This window comes from Haemaphysalis longicornis, unplaced genomic scaffold (assembly GCF_048455015.1).
Source record: "Haemaphysalis longicornis isolate Haplotype H1 unplaced genomic scaffold, Haemaphysalis longicornis Haplotype H1 scaffold_9, whole genome shotgun sequence".
NCBI classification, from domain to species: domain Eukaryota; kingdom Metazoa; phylum Arthropoda; class Arachnida; order Ixodida; family Ixodidae; genus Haemaphysalis; species Haemaphysalis longicornis.
In genome coordinates this window covers 100,660,736-100,682,594 of record NW_027526460.1, presented here as the reverse complement: position 1 = coordinate 100,682,594, position 21,859 = coordinate 100,660,736, and the positions used below count along the sequence as shown (strand labels likewise).

Here is a 21,859-nt window from a genome sequence, read left to right as displayed (position 1 = left end):
CTCAAGCCAGACTGATTCCTCGGTCTCAATGTCTGCACGCCGCACGCATTGCACTGAGCGGTCGATGGCAATGAGAATACCGCCACCCTTTTGCTTAGGCGCAGTTAACTTTCTGTCACTTCTAAAAATTTCATAAGTCAGAGGAAAATAGTCGGAAGAAGAGATATCATCGCAAAGCCAAATTTCAGTAATAACAATAGTAGAAAATTTGGAGCACACAACCTTCCTAAGAAATTCGGAGGACTTGGTACGTATACCCCGAGCATTTTGATAATACATGTCGAGAGTGTCGTTCTTACTGGTCATTCTCAGTAGTTTCACAGCTGTGCACCATGCCAGGGTGGAGCTTGCCTTGGAACGGCTTGAAGAGGCAGCCCTTTGGCCACATAGACGGGTAGCACAGGCGCCTGAAACACTCTGCGTCAACAGTTACACAAAAAGAAGAATACGAGTCATACTTGGTTTTAAGGTGTTTGCTCGACAATGGCGTGACTTGCACATTTGACAAGTGGGCCAACAGTTGCCCAGATGTCGTTTTAGCCGACAACTTCGAAACAAAGATGGCCCTGGAGCTCGGCGTCGGCGCACCAGAACCAACTCAGAAGCGTCCGATGCACCAACGCGAGGAGGGCTTCTTTTCTTCACTAAGTTCGCCGGCGGGCCATTACTCGCAGTGTCGGACCATAGAGGCGGAGGCAAGGGGCAGTCCGATGGGGAACCCAAATCACTCAACGCCGCACCTGGTTGGCCGCTGGAGCGTTCTACGAATGCCGAAGCGTTCGTCGAGGACAGGAGGGGGCCGCCTTCGCCCGCTGCACCGGCGGCGGCTGCGGCGAACGACGACCTCATGGGGAGACCGGAGTGCGGTGACATCACCGGTAGCGTGGAAAGGCTAGCAGGCGTCGGGGAAGCAGGCGGGGAAGGCGGCGGACGGGCGAGCTCCCCTCGCAGGCAGCGAACCTCCTCACGCAGGGAAGCGATGATTGCAGCCTGATGGGCAAGCCCAGCGACGTTGTCCCGTCGCAGAAGCCGGTTCTCCAAGCGCAGCTCGGTGACAACGTCCCCGAAAAAAGAGAGGCTGGCGCAGGCTTCGGACAGGAGATTCTTCAAAGCAGCTACCTCTGCGCGTAGGTCCGCCGAAGGGTTGAAGCTTGCTCCGACAGGGGACGCCACTCGTTTGGCCGGGATGTTCGCTGGCTCACCGTCTTCGCTGGTTTGGTCACCGGGGTCACTAGGCCTAGCGGGTGACGCCGCAGCCACACACAGATAGCAGAAAAACGGCTGCTCACCGGAGATGAAACGCTGCAGGTCCTCGTCCGGAAGAACAATGCACTTTCCGTGCGCACGGCGTTTACATGCAGAACATCGAAAAAACTCCTGCCTGCCGAAGAAAACAAGGCAGCAGAGGAGACACTTGTCCTTACTGGGCGCCATCATGCGGCGAATAATAATAATAATAATAAACATAATAATAATAATGCTAATAATAATAATAATATTAACAGTACTGTTTATTCAAGCACTTTTACATAGTAATATCCACCCCGCATAAGCCATAGTGGCTTGTGCGCGTGAATAAAAACAATTCTAAAAAAAGAAAAGAAGAAAAAGGCAAGCAAAGAAAGAACATAACAGCAAGGAAAGAAAACAAGCAAACACTACGTTGCAGGATGCTAGACCGCTATAACAGCACAAAGAATAAAATGCTTAGTAAATTTTGGGGCGGCGGAAGGTCGCGGACGTTTCTGATGAGATTTCATCTACGTATACCCTTTACTTCGTCTGGGTTCCCCATCATGCGTACATCCGTGTATTGCCAATGACATTTAGATGTTTGGATTTAATCAAAACGTTTCCAGAATCCTGTCAGCATCAACGTCAATACCAGCCTGGGGTGACGTAAATACAGCCGACATACGTTGTAGTGGGACCAGCAATGCTTGAAACTAACACGGAGCTCTTCCCTGCATCTGGCGCCATTACCGAAATGTAGCTTAGGAGTAGAAAAGCCGTTCTTCAAATTTAAGTTACGTGCAGCTAACCAAACACCAGATCCAAATCAGCTAGCCATGCAAATAACGGGATTAATAGTTTGAGCTTGCTCGGCATTGCTCGCACGCGCGAAATCACCGCGTTCTGTAGGTAACAAATATCGGTCATGCAAAGCACTGGAATAGGCATTGGAAACGAACTTGAATGAATGAATGAATGAAGGAATGAATGAATGAATGAATGAATGAATGAATGAATGAATGAATGAATGAATGAATTTAGAAGCGTGAGGTGTAATGCTTTGTTCGAGGGATGGTAAAAAAGGTTAGAGAAAACAGCCAGAGTGCCGGCAGATGCGGTTGCATCTTTACGCGTGTCAGGCCCGCACAAAACCACTTGGCTTCGGCTATCTGTACTAGACCGGTGCCCACGGCGAATTTCCACACAGTCATTAAAGTTTTCGTATAACCACTCGTAGGTGACAGGGATGTGAATGCAGTGATGTAGGTGAAGAGGACAGATGTAGGTGACAGGGATGCAGCTGAAGGGATGTGATGTGATGAATTAAGCACCTACGGCGTTCTTCGGAGTGTCCCGCTAAGTCCCAGAGAAGGCATGTCATGGCGGACGCGCTGATGCACTGCCCAGTTTTCCAGTGTTATGTACAATAGCGACTGGATAACGCAGGACAGGGGAGGGGATCGTCCCTTCCGAACTTTTATTTTTAGAGCTTGTCAATAGTCAATAGAAAGGATGAAGGCACTTAACCCGCTCATCGTTGAAAAGCGCCTGTCTTTAGTCGTTCTTCTGTCTCAACTAATGCCACATGCTTGCGCGACTTCAATGTCTGCTTTGTCGCGCCCGTCCACTTCGTAATACCCGTCGGAATGGGTAACGACTTCCGTAAGGAACGTATTGCCAACACAACGCATCGGCGCACCTTGACCACCTCACGTGGGTGTGTAGTAATTTCGCGATCTAACGACAGATATTGTTCGACCCATTCCCTCCACACACGGACCCTCTACACCCATCCATTTCACGACAGTGATTGTCTTACAGCACTCGGCAAATATGACGTACACAGTGACCTTCCACGATGAGTGTCATCCGGGGGTGACTACCGATCCGGAGAAGGGGACATGACGAAAAATGAGTTTTAACATATAATAATAAACTCTCCGAGCACGTCCCCATTCCTTCCCTCTTCATTCCCTAATAGCTGTCTGAAAGCCTCCATTTCCCTCCAATAAAGGCTTGCATCAATAATAAATTAGGTGCCCGTGAAGAAAAAATCTGGAGCTAATCCACTCTTTGAAGGTGGATGATCAGCGAACTTTGGTCCGTGACTGTTCGTCGCGTACCCATTACGAAGGCCGCTGAGGATGGCTATTCAAAAGGAAGAAAGTCAAGTTGTATTCACGACGGGACCGCCATTTCAAGCCACGCTAGCAAACTGGACAGGCAAGCGCCTGGAACGCCGGCAGAGAGAGGGCGTTGCTAACGTAGCACAGCGCCAAACGTCGGGGAACTTTTATTATCTACCTGAGACTGTACGGATACAGCGATGGCTGCATGCTGATAACTCATCTGCTCAAAATGCATTAACTTAGGGCTGAGACGTATAGTCCTGAGCTTTATTGATTTTTGATGTTGAAAATGGTGACAATTAATAATTATTCTACTTAAAATGCACATCCATGGTCCAAATCAATGTTTGAACGGCATGCGAATTTGACGGGTGCCGTGCACAAATCGCAAACACACACACACACATACACACACACACACACACACACACACACCCACACACACACACACACACACACACACACACACACACACACACACACACACACACACACACACACACACACACACACACACACACCCACACACACACTCCAGAACGTTCGCTTTCCACCTCCTGACGCTTCAAAGAGGTGCTACGTTTTGTTTGAACGCACAATGAAAAATGCCTAATGCGCTTACCATATAAGCTTCGCATAAAACAGTGAAAATTAAAAAAAGAACATTGGGATGATTTATACACCACGCCTGCTGTGTGCCGCACCTCGTACATTTTTATTTAAACTTTGTTTTTTTTGTGTTTGTGTTTTTCTTTGCTTTGTTCTTGCGTGCTTATGTTGTTCTACATTCTAGCGCCCCCTACACTCCCCGCACCATGGCAGTTCTTTGAGCCCACGCAAAGCATTTAGTTAGTCGTTTTCTGAATGTAATCAACCTTTTTTGTGTTCTCTAACCTGTTTTTAGTGTCTTTTCGTCCAGCTTCTACGGACTGCAGAACCCGTAAAAGCTGAAGTAGCAAATATATCTCCAGTAATCGCGAAACTAAAACAGCTTGCGCGATAGTCAGTTGTATTACATCGTATTCAGCCCTTTATCAAGGTCACATTGACTTCGGCCTGTCGCTAAGCTATCCCGAAGCGGCTTTATCTGATGTGAACAAGGGCTTCTTTTCTACGTAGTACTTATTATCTCGAAATAAGTTGGCGGCCACCTAATCTGGTTAACGATCCGTTTAACAGAGCTTCCAGTTAGCCTGATTCTAATAATCTCTGCCTTGCAAAGCAGAACCAAGATAAAAATAGAGGATACGTCTTTGAGCTGAGACTGAATGCGTTATCGTAACACATCCTTCCGAATTTCCAAACGATAAGGAAGTTGAATGGTTAGACTGACGCATTTCCGCATCACTGGGAGTCCCGTCGAGAGATAAAACAACCTAGTAGTCACAGTAAGTATTTGTAACATCACTCCTTACACATCTAGGGCGTCGCCCCTTATTTTAACTCTGGGAACACGCTCCATGGTCACATTCTCCCTTCACCACAAGTAAGCCGACAACATGTCCGCATCGTAAGTCAAATTTATTCGACGTAATGGTTGGTTGTTCTTGCATTTTGAATATCGCGGTCTGCTTAGCCCGGCTAATATATTTTTTTATTCCTTCGAGTGTTTCTGTGCAATACACCCAAATATAATGTTTCCCAGGTTTCAGAAAAATACCTCCTAAAAGCAGCCCGTTTCTATCTTTTATGAGTAAAATTGTGCAGCGTTACAATCTCCCATTGCTGTCACAGGTACATACGGGCTTTTTGAGAGCATCGTCGTTGGCGCTCTACTGCGATTATTAAAACTGCATGGCTACCAAAAGGCTAACATTCTAAATATTAATGTGCCTATAGTACCCATCGCGCGCAACTAGCGGTTGTTCCTCACTAAGCTATGAATGAAAGTGTTCAGACAAACTTTTACAGTTGGAGCATGTCACTGTATTAACAACAATTTTAACTCAGTCACTGGGTAGAAGAGGGAATTTTACTAGTTCAGTTCTGCAACGGTGTTCTTTCCGTTTGGCGCGACTAGTGTGTTTGCATAAAATTATACTTTTAGTTGACAAGCAGCAGTTAAACATTCTCGAGAGGTTCAAATAAGTACAGACCTCCACCCTGCCGCACCACATACCCCAAGTGATGCTTGGGCCCGTTAAACAACCAAACATCCTTAAAAAGCAATGATTTATAAGACACATAATTTGCCCTCATTTAGGCCGTAACGTGAAGCTACATTTTTCAGAGCTATGGGTAAAGAACAGCGAGTGCAGTGGTTACTGGGAAAATATTATGCATGGCATGCAACTTCATAACAACTACGTTTGCATCCTTCACGAGCAGTTTCATAAATGTATTAACGATGCAAACGCAGCTAGGGAGCAAAGCCAATGCAATGCAATGCAAAACCAAGCCTCCAAGCAAACAATTACCCCATGGGTGCATTCAGAGCAGAAAGGCGGGTTTCCCCTAACTGTCATGTTAACTCGGGTTTACGTAATTTCCCCATTAGGTTGCCTCTGATACGGTGTTTTTTATTTGCGGTTTTGTTGAAAAGAGAATAAAATCCGGGCCTATCAAATTCTTAAAAACATTTTTTGACTTCCGACATTCCTCAACCTGTTATACAACTCACCTGGGCAATGTTTTCATATTTCGGTGTTTTCTATTAGGACAAAGTTGCTATGAAGATAACATACAAGTTTAATCCAATAATGATACTGGTAACTTACGATATCATTTGCATCAATTTTATTGCAAAGTTTGTAATTATAAGGGAGGTATTAAGGAAACCATATGGAGCAATGGAGACTCCCCGGCCACTTATAGCGATTTGTCTATTATGTCCCAGAATTTTTTTGTCGGATTCGCGGCCGGTGACCAAAGTTGTCGCTGAGAATTGTCACTGGCTGATTTCATAGGGCTTCTAGTTGAGTTTGATTGCATTTTTTGAACGCTAATACGTGGTTAACACCATTGTAACTGTGTTTTAGTGCTAGCCCATATACAATCACCCCTGGCCACCGTACGTCATTGTGAGGCAAAATCTGGGCATTTTTAGTTGTTTCTTGCGTTAATTTTTAGCAAAAGAAACGTCTTCATTTGCCTAAATGGAGCTTTGTGACATGCCCGAGGGTAGTCCCAATAAATTAAACAAAAATATATTGTGCCTTTTGGTTCCTTCAATATAATCCCACCAATATTCATGCCCAATGTGCCCGATATGTAATAGGTTGTGCCTTGCTTCCGCTGTCGCCAAATGGCAACGTTGACCAAATAGCAGCAAAATGTTTTGTTGAGAAAATTGTAGTGTTTGGCCCTTCTATCCAGAACTAAGCCAAGGAGGTAGAATAAGTTGATTTGGTTATTCGGGGAGTGTCTGGAGAACGAAGCAAGTTGCCTGTTTTCCCCATGGTTGCTCCCTTCCGTGTTTGTTTGATTGGTTTAAAATATATTGGCTAGCCACTCACTCACTCACTCACTCAACCGCCCACTCACTCACTCACTCACTCACTCACTCACTCACTCACTCACTCACTCACTCACTCACTCACTCACTCACTCACTCACTCACTCACTCACTCACTCACTCACTCACTCACTCACTCACTAATTTGAACAAAACACTGAAGGAGAACACAAAAGATGGAGGTGATCAACAGAGCCATTGCATTTGTACTATTTTCAGCCTGTTTAAAAACTGGGCCTCCATAATTCCTCTTCAGTGTTTAGGAACGCCACAATATTGGTTCCTCCTCATCATCTCCGACCTTGCCGCAGCAACCGAGCGACGCCGTTCCTGGCCGCCGTCCTCCTTGCCGCATCCTATCTACAACTGGCCGGCGGCACGTTGTCGGAGCAGCCAAGCTCGCGGCAAGAGACGGCAACGAGCGCGACGACGATGATGCCGATCGTTTGGCCCAACCCACTCACTATAAATGTGGTACCGCCAGGTGACTACGGAACCCACAAAGGCTCCGTTTGGCTTCGTGTCAGCCCGGCGGAAGCCAGGCACATCACCCTCCTCCACAACCAGCTGCGACGCATCGTGGCCTCCGGCGCTTTGAGGAACTTGCCCCCGGCGGCCGATATGCTTCGACTGGTGAGTGCACTGACACGTGCGAAGGAAAGTGATCTCGTAGTTGTCAGCCATGTAGAAAATGCAGGTTACCGTTTGGGTTTATCTAGGCAAGCAAATTAAGTTTCCTTTGTGTAAATTTCTGTTAAGCGACGGGTATTTCAAATATTTGACATCAGCAGACACCCACCCGACTTCATGACTCTTCTCGCGTACTCATGTTGTTTTTTCGAGATACATATTTTTCTCCCTAATGATTCCTATACCCATCGTGCTGTAAGCCGCCAATGTTGGTTGGTAAAACCGATCAATAAAAATTTCGAAGTGCTCGTAAATGCACCATAAGCTTGTTTATTTGTGGGTTGGGGCATTTCAAACAGAAATTGAGTCCCCTTCACTCTATGAAGAAGGATGACCAACGAAGCTTCGCGCAGTGCATGAAACAAAACAAATTCGCTTGTAATTTGCGATTTTGCACGCGTCCCTGCCAATTAGGTGAGCAAAACTTTGAAAGATCACAGTTTTCTTCCAGGGTACAAACATTGGGTTGTCCGTTTCCCACCCGTCTCGTAGACACCTTACTGTCCGTGCAACACACCAACCCATACTGCACCGCCTCAACAGACGGCAGTCAGGTCGTACCGGGCCGTGAGAAGTGCACGTCGAAATTCCCCTTCGGCACAACGAGTGTGCCATGTCAACTCGTGAAGCCTCGCTTTTTTATGTTGTCTGATTACCGTGTGTGTTGTTTGTAGCTGTGCGATGACTTACCGACGTGAACCACGTTTATTTTTCAGAATTACGATATTGACTTGGCGTGGCGTGCACAGGTCCACGCTGAAAGCTGCCAATTTCAACACGGTTGCTACGGATGCGGCCAAGTCCGTGAGTTTTTTGTTCGTCCACGTTATATTTTTTAAATTCTGGTGCATCGAAGAGTTCGGAAAATGATTCCTACGTTCAAACTACAGCCTCAAACTTCAGGCTCAAGCCATTACCCCAAAGCTTGAATAGTAGAAATATGCTTAACACCAATTGCTTAACGGTTATTCTGTTTTCCCCGCGCTCTTCTATTTCCGAGAGACACACTACGGGGGTGGAGTTCAGCAAGTAGAACAATGACGTACCATGCTGTTTCTGTGTTTGTTATCTGTGTAACCTTCGCTCGGGTATATCTCCCATATTTGAAATAACTGTTCTAGCTCTTCAGCTAAAGCAAAAAGATAACCAGTAAGCTGTGGTCGTGTAGCGAAGAAGCGGCCGTGAATGTTTTTTGTTTTGTTCGGCGAACCAATACAAGGGTGTATTTCTCGGCAATGCTAAAACAGTATTGTTTTCCAGAGCTTAATGACGTTTTTAAAGTAATGCTTTCTACCTGTACCAGCCAACGGTTCTTACGTGGCGTGCGGAACAACAAACTCCAAATGCGCCCGGGGAGAACGAGGGCGCTTTTCACTTACAGAGCAAAATGTAGAAGGCGCGGCCAATGGGCGGTATTACCATGAGTTCCCCATGCTCACCCGGGCGCGCGCGTCGGAGGAACCCTTCCGTCGGCTTTGTCGTCTGCTTTAGCGACGGTTCTTTTGTGCTTGTTTTGGCGCAGCTTCCAGATGATTGCGCGCTTCCTTCGCATGGCTTCATTAATTTTTTCGACAGCCCTTCCTGGATAAACAGAACCCGATGGAATTATGTGCTCGTATGGGAAAAATACGTTAAGTATTGGTTTGCAGGGCGGGGACGCAAAATGTAGAGACCACATACATGCATCTGGCCGCTGGAGAAACACTGCGTTTAGCGCACTGCTTGCCAGGAATTAAACACCGTTTTCTAAATCGGTGAATACCAATTCGGTTATGTTTAATGAGGTATTACTAATGACGAAAGGAGCATCTGCTTCTGATAAATAGCGATTATAAAAGTTTCCTCAGCGTTTTGAAATTCTCAAACTTGCTAAACAAACTAGTATAAATAGGTATAAATGGGAAACACTAAGCTCACATGCCGAATTGTTTCGGGGTCTCCGCTTGTGTCGCGTGTTAGAAAGACGCTCCTCGCTGTTTCCTATATGCCGACGCACGGCCGGGTTACAGCTGTGGCGTCCGCGATCTATCTCTGCTGTGGGCGACGCTGCTGCGCTCATGACGCCGCCCCCATGAAATCCAGGAACGGCTGTCAGAATCTCCTGTTTCACGCTTTGTAAAGCTATGTTTGTTAATCGAAGCGACATCGCATGGGCAGTTGTTATGGGTGTCGTTTAAAGCTTTGTTTTCCAACCACCTTCACAGCGACCATTGGTTGCAGAACCCTGATGCACTCGCTAAAAAAAGACATCTGTGTGGTTGCCAGTTGCACAAAGCTGCAAGAGCCGGCAAAGTCAGTAATGTATTGGTTCCACCGTCAGTTCGGACGCCAATAGGCATTCATATTTTCGCAGTAATCATTATCTCTCATATATATTTACACGCAACCTAAAATGTTTGGTATCGCGGAGTTGTTCTACTCGATATTGCGCTGTTTGGAGCAACTAACATATAAAATTTTCCGTAAATTCAGGATGTTATCGCTCTCATTTTCTGTTCAAATTTCTTGCGATATTATTAAAATTGAATAGGTGTTTGAAATGTCCAGAAAGAGAAGCTGCGAATAACAATCGGTTCAGGCTGCATATTAACAAATGAGAGCAAAGCCCAGGGTATTTACATATTTGCCGATGGAGCGATATATACGTTGCGGACTGAGAGCGTGTCAAGGAAAGATGGAGTAGTTTTTCAGCTCTAAGAAAACACAGAACACGTTCTATGTTTAGTAAAATGTTCTCATGGGCGTCATCAATGAACAGGCTAATCACCGTGGCTGCTACCAGGTCGTTGCGTACTTTACAGCATGAACTAGATCAACGCATTGGCTTTTGGTCTCCAATTCGATTAAAGTATTCATTATCAGTCGAGGAAAGAATTTGAAGCCCGTTCTATTTGTGCCCAAAGAGTAATAGGCTGCTAAGCCTGCTTTAGTGCATGCTGAAGTGCCATAAATTCTGGTAGGTCGGAAAATATTTTAGGCTTTTTAAATTACTTCAAGACCATTGTAGTTTAGGACGCAAAGGACAACAATACCTCAGTGGAAGTTGTTACAGCTGATAGAAGCAAGGCAACATTTGTCCATGTTTGCGTGGTTTTCTAAAATATAAGTGTACGAACTATGCTACCAAGGAGTTTGTCAGTAATAAAAGCTTGCTCAGTTATGACAACTGTAATGTCAGTTCATGTCCAAGAGCCCAGAAAAAATGAGCCCCTACACCAGTAGATCAATCAAGTGCAGCCAGTGGGTTGCATGCTCTCTGTTCTGCTAAAGTGCCAGATACATTTTGCTGATTATTTTCTGACATTCTAAATCCATCCATACGTACGGTATGTTTAAGGGGACTCCAGTAGGTTTATACATGAAGCCCGAGAAAAGTAAATGGGCGATCCTCTGCCAATAGTGCATATTCCTGACATCGGCGACATCTACAGTACCTTGTTTTCTCTATGCACTGGTATGCATCACACAGAAACCTTCATGGGCCAGAATCTATTCTTGGGGCCTGGTGCCGAATGGGATAACACCATGATGGCCTGGTTTAACGAGTTTGAGCAGGTTGGTGGCGACATTGTGAGCAACTACAACTTTTCTCCAAGCAACGGACACTTAACCCAGGTAAGTCATGTGGCACACGTAGGGGTTATTATCAGTGTTTATAAAAACTCTTTTTGCGGACTCTCCAATTAGGTTGTCTGACGCTATGCTGGTAATTTATACCTATTGAGTGGTTTCCAAGGGATCCCGAACTTAAGTAAATTGAATCCTACCAGATAAAGCGTTTGAAGTCAGTTTAAGATAATCTTCATATATTTATTCATACATTATGCAATCTGACAAAAATATGTATTCTTCATTGCACTCAGCGATGCACCGTTGAGTCACTCGGCTTCGTTAAAATATTTACCTAATGTTAACAGCACGAGAGCCTGTATTAAAGTTAACAAGACTTAGGTGAAACTCTTCAGTTTTTTACTGGATTTGCGAGCTTTGCGGCCGCGTTTCTTACGCAGTATGAAAATTAACACAACCACACCGGCCCATTAATTTCTAGGACGTTATGTTGCCAAGCGCTACGACAACGGTTGGATCTCAGATAGGGCGGCTGTCCTTCTGATGGACACGAGAAGTGTCGCTCGTTAGGGGTGCCAGGTTAGGGGTGCCAGGTGGTTAGGGGTGCCAGGCGTTAGGGGTGCCAGGTGGTGGGGTGTTGGTGATTTATTAAGAAAGAAGGGAAGAGAAAAGAGCTGGGGATATTGTTGAACTCTGTCTGAGAGTTCACCCTCATACAACCCAGTCCAGGGAAGAGAAGGGGGGTTTCAAAGGATAGGAAGAGAGAAAGAGGAATGAAGGAAGAGAGTGGCCGGGGCACAGTCTATGTAGCGTTCCTTTCGTCCAAGGCGCGACGGCTACAAGCGCTGAACTACTCCTGTCACAACTAGGAAGTTGAGGAGGTGCTGAATGACCTCCCGTCGTAAAGCGTCCGATTCCGTGGGGAACAGGAGTCTTCCAGCTTGTGGCTTGTACACCCAAGAGCACAGTAAGTGCTCAAGAGCACAGTAAGTGCTCGAGCGTCTCGGGCTCTGGGCAGTCGGCGCAGGTGGGGGACGCCCGGCGGCCCTGGTGGTGCGGGCGGGCTCCCACGTTCCAGCAATTAAGCCGCAGGCGAAGCAGGAGCGACCGGGCGTCTCTAATGATGCGGCCGGGCAGGAGCCGTGGAGCCTGACCACTGACCACTCGAGCATCTGGTTGTTGACCCTCCACCACTCGGGCCAGGATAGTCCTTGCAGCGTCGAATGACACCACATCCCGAGAGGCAGATACCCCTGTCTGGCGAGCAGCGCCCTTGGCTAGGGCGTCTGCACCCTCGTTGCCCGTGATGCCCACGTGCGATTGTAGCCAGTGAAGTCGCAGTGGACACCCCTGGGAGTCCACTGCATGGAGCTTGGCCGCCAGCGACCGCTCCACATAGCCGCTGGAGCTGGCTGGCTGGTCGGCAGCTCTTAGACGGAGGAGGGCAGACCGAGAGTCAGTCAGGATGATGGACCCCCGGTCATGGGCCCCCAGGTGTTATAAATTAAACTGTTGGCATCCTCTACAACGCGGTTCGTAGTCAAGGTGTATCTTCGGCGTACAAAGCTGAAATATGAACATCGTATGCAGGCACACACTGTGCAAGCATTGTGGGGCACATTGTGCATTAACCCGTTCGAGTTCATACCGATGCTATTTGAAAACTGCACATCGTCACTCCAATGTGGCATTGGCGTTTAAAAGCGAACATTTTCGAAAAATGGACACTTAATGCTGAGCGTTACGAAGCTGGGCTTTGCCTATGACCGACGTCTTACACGCGGTACTCTAGCAGGTATAGTAAACCACTTACGAGTGAATTTTTGCGGGTCCCGAAAGTTGCAGCACACGCTGAGCCGATTTAGATTTCGGAATCCAGGAACAGCACTTTCTGGCAGGTCGTAACCAATTGTTCCACCTGTCAGCTCGTCATTAGACCATCGGTGTTTCTTTCGTCAGAGCTTTTGCTCCCATTTACAACATAATACAGAACATCATAATTATGGTGCTGTTCATACAGCTCTCAACAGTGGCGAAACGCACCATGCCGTAGTTAGGTTGTTCAAGAGGGAATTTGGCACGTTATCCTCTTTTTAGCGCTGAAGTTTGCAAGGGGCGCAGGTAAATTTATTTTTTACCGCTGCTATGGATCTTTAATGCGTTTCCTGCGCCGCCTCAATCATCTCTTCGGTGCCATCTCCACGTCTTTCAAATTTGCTTTGACATCAATATTTCACAATTCTAGGGCCTCTAGAAAGTAGAGAATTTTCTCGTACGCGTTCGGACGACAACTATCACAATCACTAAATACATGCCGAATGGGTTATGTTTCTTTTCAATAGATTCAGAATGTTCTCTCATTTGTTTTACTTCCTGATAAGAAGTTACCGTGTGAAAAAACAAAACTTTTTAGCCAGAGATACTGCAATCTTGTGGTCGAAGTTACATGTATCCCTTCTGTTATCACAATTTGCTGCCAACTCCGCTGGCTGTACTACCCCGTGGAATCCAGTTGCTTTCTTTGTTGCTGTCTTTTGTTAGTTTTACCTGTATTTTATTGCATGAACTCCCACTTTCTCCGGCCATAATACCACAACACCTCGCTATATGCGCAGATGGTCTGGTCCAGTAACGCCAAGATAGGCTGCGGCGTCACGGAGTGCCCGAACCTTGGAGGACGGTACATGGTCTGCAACTACGCGCCTGGGTAAGGTCACGGTCTTATTCGTTGCCCAGTGTTTACAAAGCAAAAGTGAGAGAAGGATCGATAAACGGAACTCATCGGTTCATTTGTATGGTAAATTCTTTATATGCTCAATCAGATTTTAGCTGAAGCGTTTCAGGGAACTACGTGTGCACGCCAAGGGGAGCGTTAGCTGAAATTGGCTGCTTTTTTTGTTACGTTAATCTTGTGCGGATCAATTATTTACTGATCACGAAAAGCAGCAAGAGCGGCAAAACTTTACAGAAGGAAGAACAGGTTGTTTTGGGTTGCTAATCTTTGCCCTGATAGTTCCCACTGGGTGAAGTGTGCGAGATACACGGATACAAAAAGTGGATGATTACAGAAGACATGAAAGACGAGAGTGAAAGCATTCACCACAAACGTCAAGTGGTGAGAAGTGTCTGGATTTATCGTAGCATTACAAATACATATCAGTTTTGAGACTACCCGTTAAGCAACTCGTGTCCACGCGTGTGTGTAGAGGAGGAGGAGAGAATGGTTTAATAATTGATGGTATAGCCACAGCTGAAAAGACAATATACAAAAGAAGAGAACACAGGACGAGGGCTGGGTCTTTTGCATCTTGTCTTTTGTGCTGTAGCTATACCATCAAGCCGTACCAAATTGTGCAACTAGCCACTTTACTGCCATTCTTTATTAAGACTGTCGAGGTCTGGACTCCACAATTTTTCGCTTGATACTTCAGATGGCCGGAGAGTATGGAATGTTGGTTAAAGGCTAAAGAAGTAAAAATAAAATAAAAAGCGTCGGACGTACCCCCACACACATACACAAAAAGTAGGTATAAAAATAAAACCTGTTGTCAGGGGTCCTTCAAGCAACCTACAACAGCTTGCACTGCCCTGTTTATGCAGTTCAAAGGGCCTGAAACATCTTTCATGATAATTGTTGCTAAAGGGAAAGCCGACCTTCAGGGATTATTAGTGGCGGTCAAGAGCGGCGCGAAGGCCAGCATGGTGGTACAAGTGTAACGTGCTCGCGCCTGCCGCAATCCCCGTGTGTGCCAACGTGCCACTTCATGTTCGGACACTGTATCGTCATTATTAGTATTCATATACGCGGGAAATAAGAAATCCGCCAACCTGACGTTTTGCCGTAGTAAACTTCGCGTCATCATTGGCGTCGATGAGAAGGGCTAACAAACGAGAACACGCGTATAGTGTCAACCCTAAAAGTTAAAAGGGGACGCAGGGGTGATGCCACCAGTCTCCGTAGTACTTGCCATTCAAGAAGGTGGAGAGCCTCATATATGAGCAAGCCGTAAAAGTTAGTGGTGTCCGGCGTCCTAAATAACTTATATACTTTACTAATGACGAATGCGTAGGCATGCCGATGGCGTAGCGGGCTCCTCCGTCTTCGTTTTACGCAGTTATGGGATGTCGAGTTTTGCCATCTGGAGATTACGTGTAGGCCACTTAAATCATCGCCCTGCAATTTGGTTGCCAGAGAACAAAACGGCCTGCCTTTTAACGTGCTTCTCAATCTTTCTGCTCCCCTTCCGTCTCTAGAGGCAACATGGGCGGTCAGCCGGTGTACCTCCAAGGAGGGTCCTGCTCGCAGTGCCCAGAAGGTATTCCATGCGAACCACAGGACGGCCAGATTACACCGCACCTGTGTGGTAAGTGTACATGCTTAATGGTTGTGAATTGTCCCGCCTTCCAGGCATTTGAATTGATTCGTACCCATGCAACCAGCTTTGGCTAAACTTGTCTAATGTTTAGCGTTCGTCTACAATTCTGGGAACTATGCGTTGTGATCGCTTTGTCGGTGTTTGGCTGCCGTTGCCTTACACCGCATGGTTATCTAATTCTATTTAGGATCCGATTTACTGTAGGGTTTAACTCGCCGACGCAACACAGGCGATGAGGCACGTGGAGTGGAGGGCTGCGGATTAATTTTGACCAACTGGGGATCCTTAACGTGCGCCGAAATCTCGTACACACGGGCGTTTTTGCTTTTCGCCTCCATCAGAAAAGCGGCCTCCGTGGCCGGGAATCGAGCACGCGACCTCATGCTCAGTAGCACAACGCCTTAGCCACTGAGCCACCGCGGCGGGTAATTCTATTTGGGATCAATTTGGAACAACCGCTTGCTCTTCTGGAATTACATCGAGCCCCATTTTCTTCTCTGATGAAAGAAGACACTAAACATTTTGGCTTCCGGCTAGATTGTTCTAGTTTCACAGATAATCTTCTCGACTTAATCGGATGTTTAAACAACTAGCTCTGCTTCATGACAGTCAGTGAGTTAGTAAACAGTTTATTGAATCGCCTGCTGTGGTGTCCCTAGTTGAGCACCATGACGCGGCCTACGTCATCCTGCCAAAGACAAAACGTGCCGAGCAAGTGCCGTGGCGCTATGTTTCTCTGATATCTACTCTGTAGGTCTTTTCGTGTGGCGGCTTATTTGACGTTTGTTGAGGGAAGGTCGCTCTGGTAAACTTGATTACATACGCAAACCTTCAAGGATCCCTGACTTCATCCCTGTAGGCAAAAGTCCCAGGCTATAGTTCATGCCACCGGCGAAACGCGATGGGAAATTAAACTAATCTACGTCAAAACAAGTCACCAAACAGGGATATATTTACAGCTATTACCATGCGGTATTTTTGTAAGCATCAGTACCCGTGGACAAGAGAACAAGAGAAGTTGTTATAGCTGTCAGAATGCACCTAGTGTACTTTCGAAAAGAGAACACGTTAATCTTTTAGATGAAGGTTTAACGAAATGAATGCAGCTAAACGTTTCCTTTGTCCTTGATTACGTTCGCTAATTAAGCGCAGTAGACGACGTTCTGTCTCGAGTCATAACGCTTACTGGAAAACAGTTCTTTGAAATTTTGGTTGTAGTGACTTGTGTGTATTGCTGATGCCCATTCTCGCGGCTTTCCCAAACCTTCCCAGGCACAGGGAAGGGCTTCTTTCCTTGGGGTGATGGAGAGCCCAATCGGCTGGTGCAGAAGTCCAATGAAACAACGGCAAAACAGGAGTGAATACATTCAGACGAACATTTTGTAAATATGTCACCCCACATAATAAAAGCATCGTATGGGCTGGATGAGTTCGTTATCTTTGGCTTTTTACTCCTGTGGGTCACGTGTTACTGTCCTACAATTGTTACTGCAACTGTCACGGAACAGGTGAGTGAATGCACGCTGTTTTATTGCTGCGAAAATTCTAATTGAACTGCCGTGTAAACATCAGTCGAATTGCAATCGCAATTGGAAAGTTTGGTTTTTATAGCGCCAGTTGTAAATAGACCATACATAAGGAAAAGTTGGCATAAGGGGCCTCAAAATGCGCCATGCGTGGGGTAACTTCGTGACGCCGGTATTTGGAGCCGGACCGGTGTGAAGCCGAGTTGGCACACCTATTTTTTCTTAGGATCACCATCACCAGCCTATTTACGCCCACTGCAGGGCAAAGGCCTCTCCCATTAATCTCCAACTACCCCGGTCCTGCGTTAACTGCGACCAATTTATCCCTGCAAACTTCTTAATCTCATCTGCTCATCTAACTTTTTTCTTCCGCCCCCTGCTGCTCTTGCCTCCTCTAGGGATCCACTCTTTTACCCTTGATGACCCTTAATGATACTTAAACACAAATATATGGTCTGTCTGTCTGTCTGTCTGTCTGTCTGTCTGTCTGCCGTCTGTGTGTCTGTCTGTCTGCCTGTAGATTAAGCTTTCCGGCCAAAGCTTGAAAGCATACTAGAATGAGAGCTTTATAAACGCATAACATTTTCAAACAACCAAATCTGGATACACACTTCGCACTTGCCCACATTGCTGAGGAAAAATAAAACATTAGGCCTATTTGAGGAATAACATGAGTACACAACTGGTATTCGCAGTATTCTCCGAACTGAAAATAAATGCGTCAAGAGAGAGGCAGAAGATTTTATTGTAAACAGAATGTTTATTACATGGTTGTATATACAGAAGCAGGTCCCAAAATCACAGGGTGTAATGGAACCTCCTATAAAATAGATGCAAGTTTTCACAAAAATGACGCAAACAGGAGATTCGAATAAACGAGACATATAGCATAAATACTCATACAATTTCGTTTTTAGATGCGACGCTGAGAGGAGCATCTCTTGCCGGCGGCCCTGTCCTGCTTCCGTCGTCGTCGTCGGTGTCCGCGTCCGCCCAGGTGCGTCTCTCCTCCGCTCACCCCCTCTCCTCTCTCCGATAGCCAACACTTTCGCCCAACAACTGCGGGCGCGTGGCGCAGCGCACTCTCACTCCGCCGGTGGGCGGCGCTGCGCGCGGCGCAAGCGCGCTGTACACATGTGCAGCGCCCTCTCTCTCCGCTGTCTCCTCTCCTTCGGGCGTGCTGCGCTGCGCATATAAGTGGAGTGCCGCGCTCCGGCCGGTCTCTCAGTCGACGGTCTTCCGCGCTACGTTTGCTCTCTCTCTCTCTCTCTCTCTCTCTCTCTCTCTCTCTCTCTCGCATTACCCGACGATTGCTCACGCAATTCGAGAGATCGACCCAACGGAAACGCACAATGGAAACCCCTTCAGCGTCGCATCACACCAGGGTTCCCGTGAGGGAAGGTGGGCGTAATTTTTATTTGCAAAATTGAGGAGGTTTTGTTCCATAAAATGCGAGTGAACATAAATATAAATGCACTAAAAACACTCAGGCCCAAATATCTAGAAAGGGGAACAACAACAGAACAAGTATCATTTACTACTCCCATTCGTAAAACATCAAAAGAGTATAAATACTTTATTTCGAAGTCTAAATGAGCAGAAAGCGGAATCTATAATTTGAATTACTTTTTGTGCTGTCACTCCAATTTGTAGCCCTGCCAATTCAATCAATACTACGAAAAGTTTGAAATTCCTTTTGATAAGACGGGATTATAAAGCAATTTTGAAAGAATGCAGTGTTTTCAGTTTCCTAATTTTCTTCGGAAGTGCAAATGCAGAGAAATGGGCCGTTTACTCACGTGTTGTTGCAGAACGTGCGATATTCGCATTTTATTCTCTAAGCAGGGTTGGACATGGGATTTTGATTTAGACTTTGGACGTAGGCTGTTTTGTGGGATTTGTGACAGTGGATCTTTGACTTTAATTTTGACTCATGCTTCATCGGAAAAACCTTCGCGTTTTACCCATTTTCCTCCGAAGAAAGTGTCTTATTTTTTAGATTGTAAGTAAAGTCATGGCGTGGGCGGACACCTTTCGCTACCATCGAGTTTACGCGTGCGCTAAAGAACACAACGGGGTATGACACACTTTAAAGAAAGGAGTAATATTAGCCGCTTTGCTACTACAGACCCCAACGCCGACGCCAGCTTCGTAGGGCGAAAGCCTCAAGTGCCCCACTCTGCGACCAAGAGTCGTTGTTGTACGATGCTGAAAACTGGAGTGGTGTAAGGGCAAATAAAAAAAGAAGACTAGGCACACCGGAAAGATTGTGGGCCTTGAATGCAGGCTTTTTCTCGGAAACGCGAGCTCGTAACGCCGCTTCTTGTGCAACTCGTCACGTTTCGCCGCCGCTACACCGGCGCGCCATCCGTGATTGGACTGAAATCGTCGCATCCTCGTTTTGCGACTGGAACACCACCCTATCTTACGGAATTAAAAGAGTGCAGTGGTACGATAGTTACACCCTTCAACGCACCTAACGCGATCCAAATGGGATTTCATTTTGCGCCGTTGCTCTTTCTCTTGAGAGTGACGCTCTTCTTCTGTCCCAATCTCTCTCTCTCTCTCTCTCTCTCTCTCTCTCTCTCTCTCTCTCTCTCTCTCTCTCTCTCTCTCTCTCTCTCTCTCTCTCTCTCTCTCTCTCTCTCTTTCTTTCTCTCTCTTTGCCGGCGGCCTGGCTGTTCTGTCGTTTCGTTGAAGGAAAAACCTCACTTTTGATGGGTTAGGATTATGCATTAGGTAGGAGGGAGGGGAAGGAGTGGAGGGGGGCTGGTGGGGTGGGATCTTAAGGTCGGGTGGACGGAGGTAGTCGGGTGCTAGGTGGTGTTGAGTTGGAGGAGTTCAGAGAGACCGGATGCTTCGCTGCAGCGGCGGAGCGGGGCTACTTTTATATCCCGTGGTGGTGTCACGGCTTCGCTCCGCATCTGAGCAGACGCAGCCTCCCTACGGCGTGACGAGGCAAAGCTCGGTGAAGCGGTACCGGAAGAGTGAACTAGAAGGATCTGAGGGCGACGAACGGAGCGCTCCACATAAAGCGGTGCTTGTAGATTGAAAAGAGGCCGCAGCGGGCGAAGTGGTCTTTTGCCGACTGCGCTCGCCAAAGTGCGCGGCATCGCGTGGGCCACGCTTTTAAGTGCGAATGCACTTTATAAGCGACCCCAAACCATCCACCGCCGGCGGCGGCGGCGGCGGCGGCGTCCGCAGTGCTCCTCTATATTTAAAAAAGAAACAGCATCCGGCGCCAGGTTTCGATCCGAGGACTTTGCGGCCGCAGCGCGACGCTCTACCGACCAAGCCACGGACGCGACGCTGACATCAGTGTTAGTGACGCGCCTTATATCTTTAACGCATTCAAACAACGTCGTCAGCGGCGTGCGTTGGCGACTCAGCGGCGTTATAGCGGCTTGATAACTGCGTGGTGTACACGTGATACTACAAACCCGATGGAAGAGATGGAAGAGAAGGCGGCGAGGCGGTGGGCTGCGGGGGCCGAGCGCAAGCGCCGCAAGCGGGCCGACAACCGTGCATTCGCACCTTCACATTCTCCCCCTCGGGGAAATGCGGGGGAATTTTTTCGCGTTTCGCCCAATATTTATGTCAACAGGACCGCCAAAGCGACAGCGAGGTAGAAAACAACATGTCAGAATAAATTAAAGGGGACTCTTAGAGGCTTTGCGGCGAAAGCGTGCCCCGTTTTTTTCTTTCTGTTTTTTTTTTTCAACGAAGTGCTTACAACGCAAACAACAATAAAAAAGAACGACAAACGAACGGAGTTGACATGGACAAGCATGGAATACCAGGTTTGACTTTTTTTTTCTAGCTCCCTCTTTATATCCCGGCGTAATATGCAGTGAATAGAATGAAAATGGCCAGTGCTTCTTTAACTTTTGCTGCGTCAGTTTATGACACCGGGCCATTTCAGTGCAGCGTCAGTGAAGTCAATCGAGGAATCTGGCTACATTTTCATTTGACACTAACTTTACGGCACGTGCTGTTGGAAACAATGATTTTTAAAATGTTGCAGTCGTAACCATTCGATCGAAGCCTATATAGTGCTGAAGTGTGTGTGCAAGCTATAGTTATTCAGACGTAAATGCGGCATCAGTTTGTCCCTTTCTATTAAACCTGTTCCCAGTTGCAGCCTTCACTTTGAATTTACGACCCCATGAACGATGCGCAGCTGTTCGCATACTCTCCGAAACTTTAATCATATTTTTGATTTATTGATTTATTGATCGATTGATTGTGTGGTTTAGCACGCCGAACTGCACAGGTTATGTCGCGCGCCATAGAGAAAGGCTCCGGATTAATTTTTACCACCTGGGGATCTTTAACGTCTGCCGAAATCTCGAATACACAGGCGTTTTTACTTTCCGCCTACATCAGAAAAGTGGACGCCCCGGCCGGGAATCGAACCTGTGTCCTTGAGCTCAGCAGCAGAAAGCCTTATTGGCCGATGAGTCACCGCGGCTGGTTAGTCACATTTTTTTATCCCATTTGATCATGCATATGCTCCTCCCAGAACACCGCGAATAGACGCGCTAATTTACAGATATGCTGAGAATATGCTATACAGACCAGTCCTGATATTTTATTTAAGAATTAACGCAGTTATGCGGGCTCTGAATAAACAAAAAGCTTCTGTCTAGCGTACTTAATTATAGTTTGGAGTGCAGATACAACCTATAGAGAGTTTTAGCATAGCGTGCTCCGTCCGCTAACGCTACGGCGGCGGGTAGCGGGGCGCGACTGGGGAGAGCAAATTCGTCACGGTGGGGTGGATTAGTTCCGCGCGGCCTGCTTTCGCCATGCCCGCTCTTTCCCTCCGCTAAGGGGCAACCTCCTCGCACTCCCCGCGCGCGCATGCGCAGTCCGGTCCCG

At 47.0% G+C, this 21,859-nt stretch overlaps 1 protein-coding gene across 1 annotated transcript; it reads left to right on the top strand.

The window, feature by feature from the left end:
- The first annotated feature begins 7,177 nt into the window (after positions 1-7,177).
- LOC144153645 (scoloptoxin SSD976-like) lies at positions 7,178-16,862 on the top strand. Its single transcript, XM_077685297.1, has 6 exons — positions 7,178-7,449; positions 8,223-8,310; positions 10,976-11,121; positions 13,692-13,783; positions 15,331-15,440; positions 16,725-16,862. The coding sequence occupies exons 1-6, from the start codon at positions 7,249-7,251 to the stop codon at positions 16,811-16,813; spliced, it is 726 nt and encodes a 241-aa protein (XP_077541423.1). The 5' UTR covers positions 7,178-7,248; the 3' UTR covers positions 16,814-16,862.
- The last annotated feature ends 4,997 nt before the right edge of the window (positions 16,863-21,859 follow it).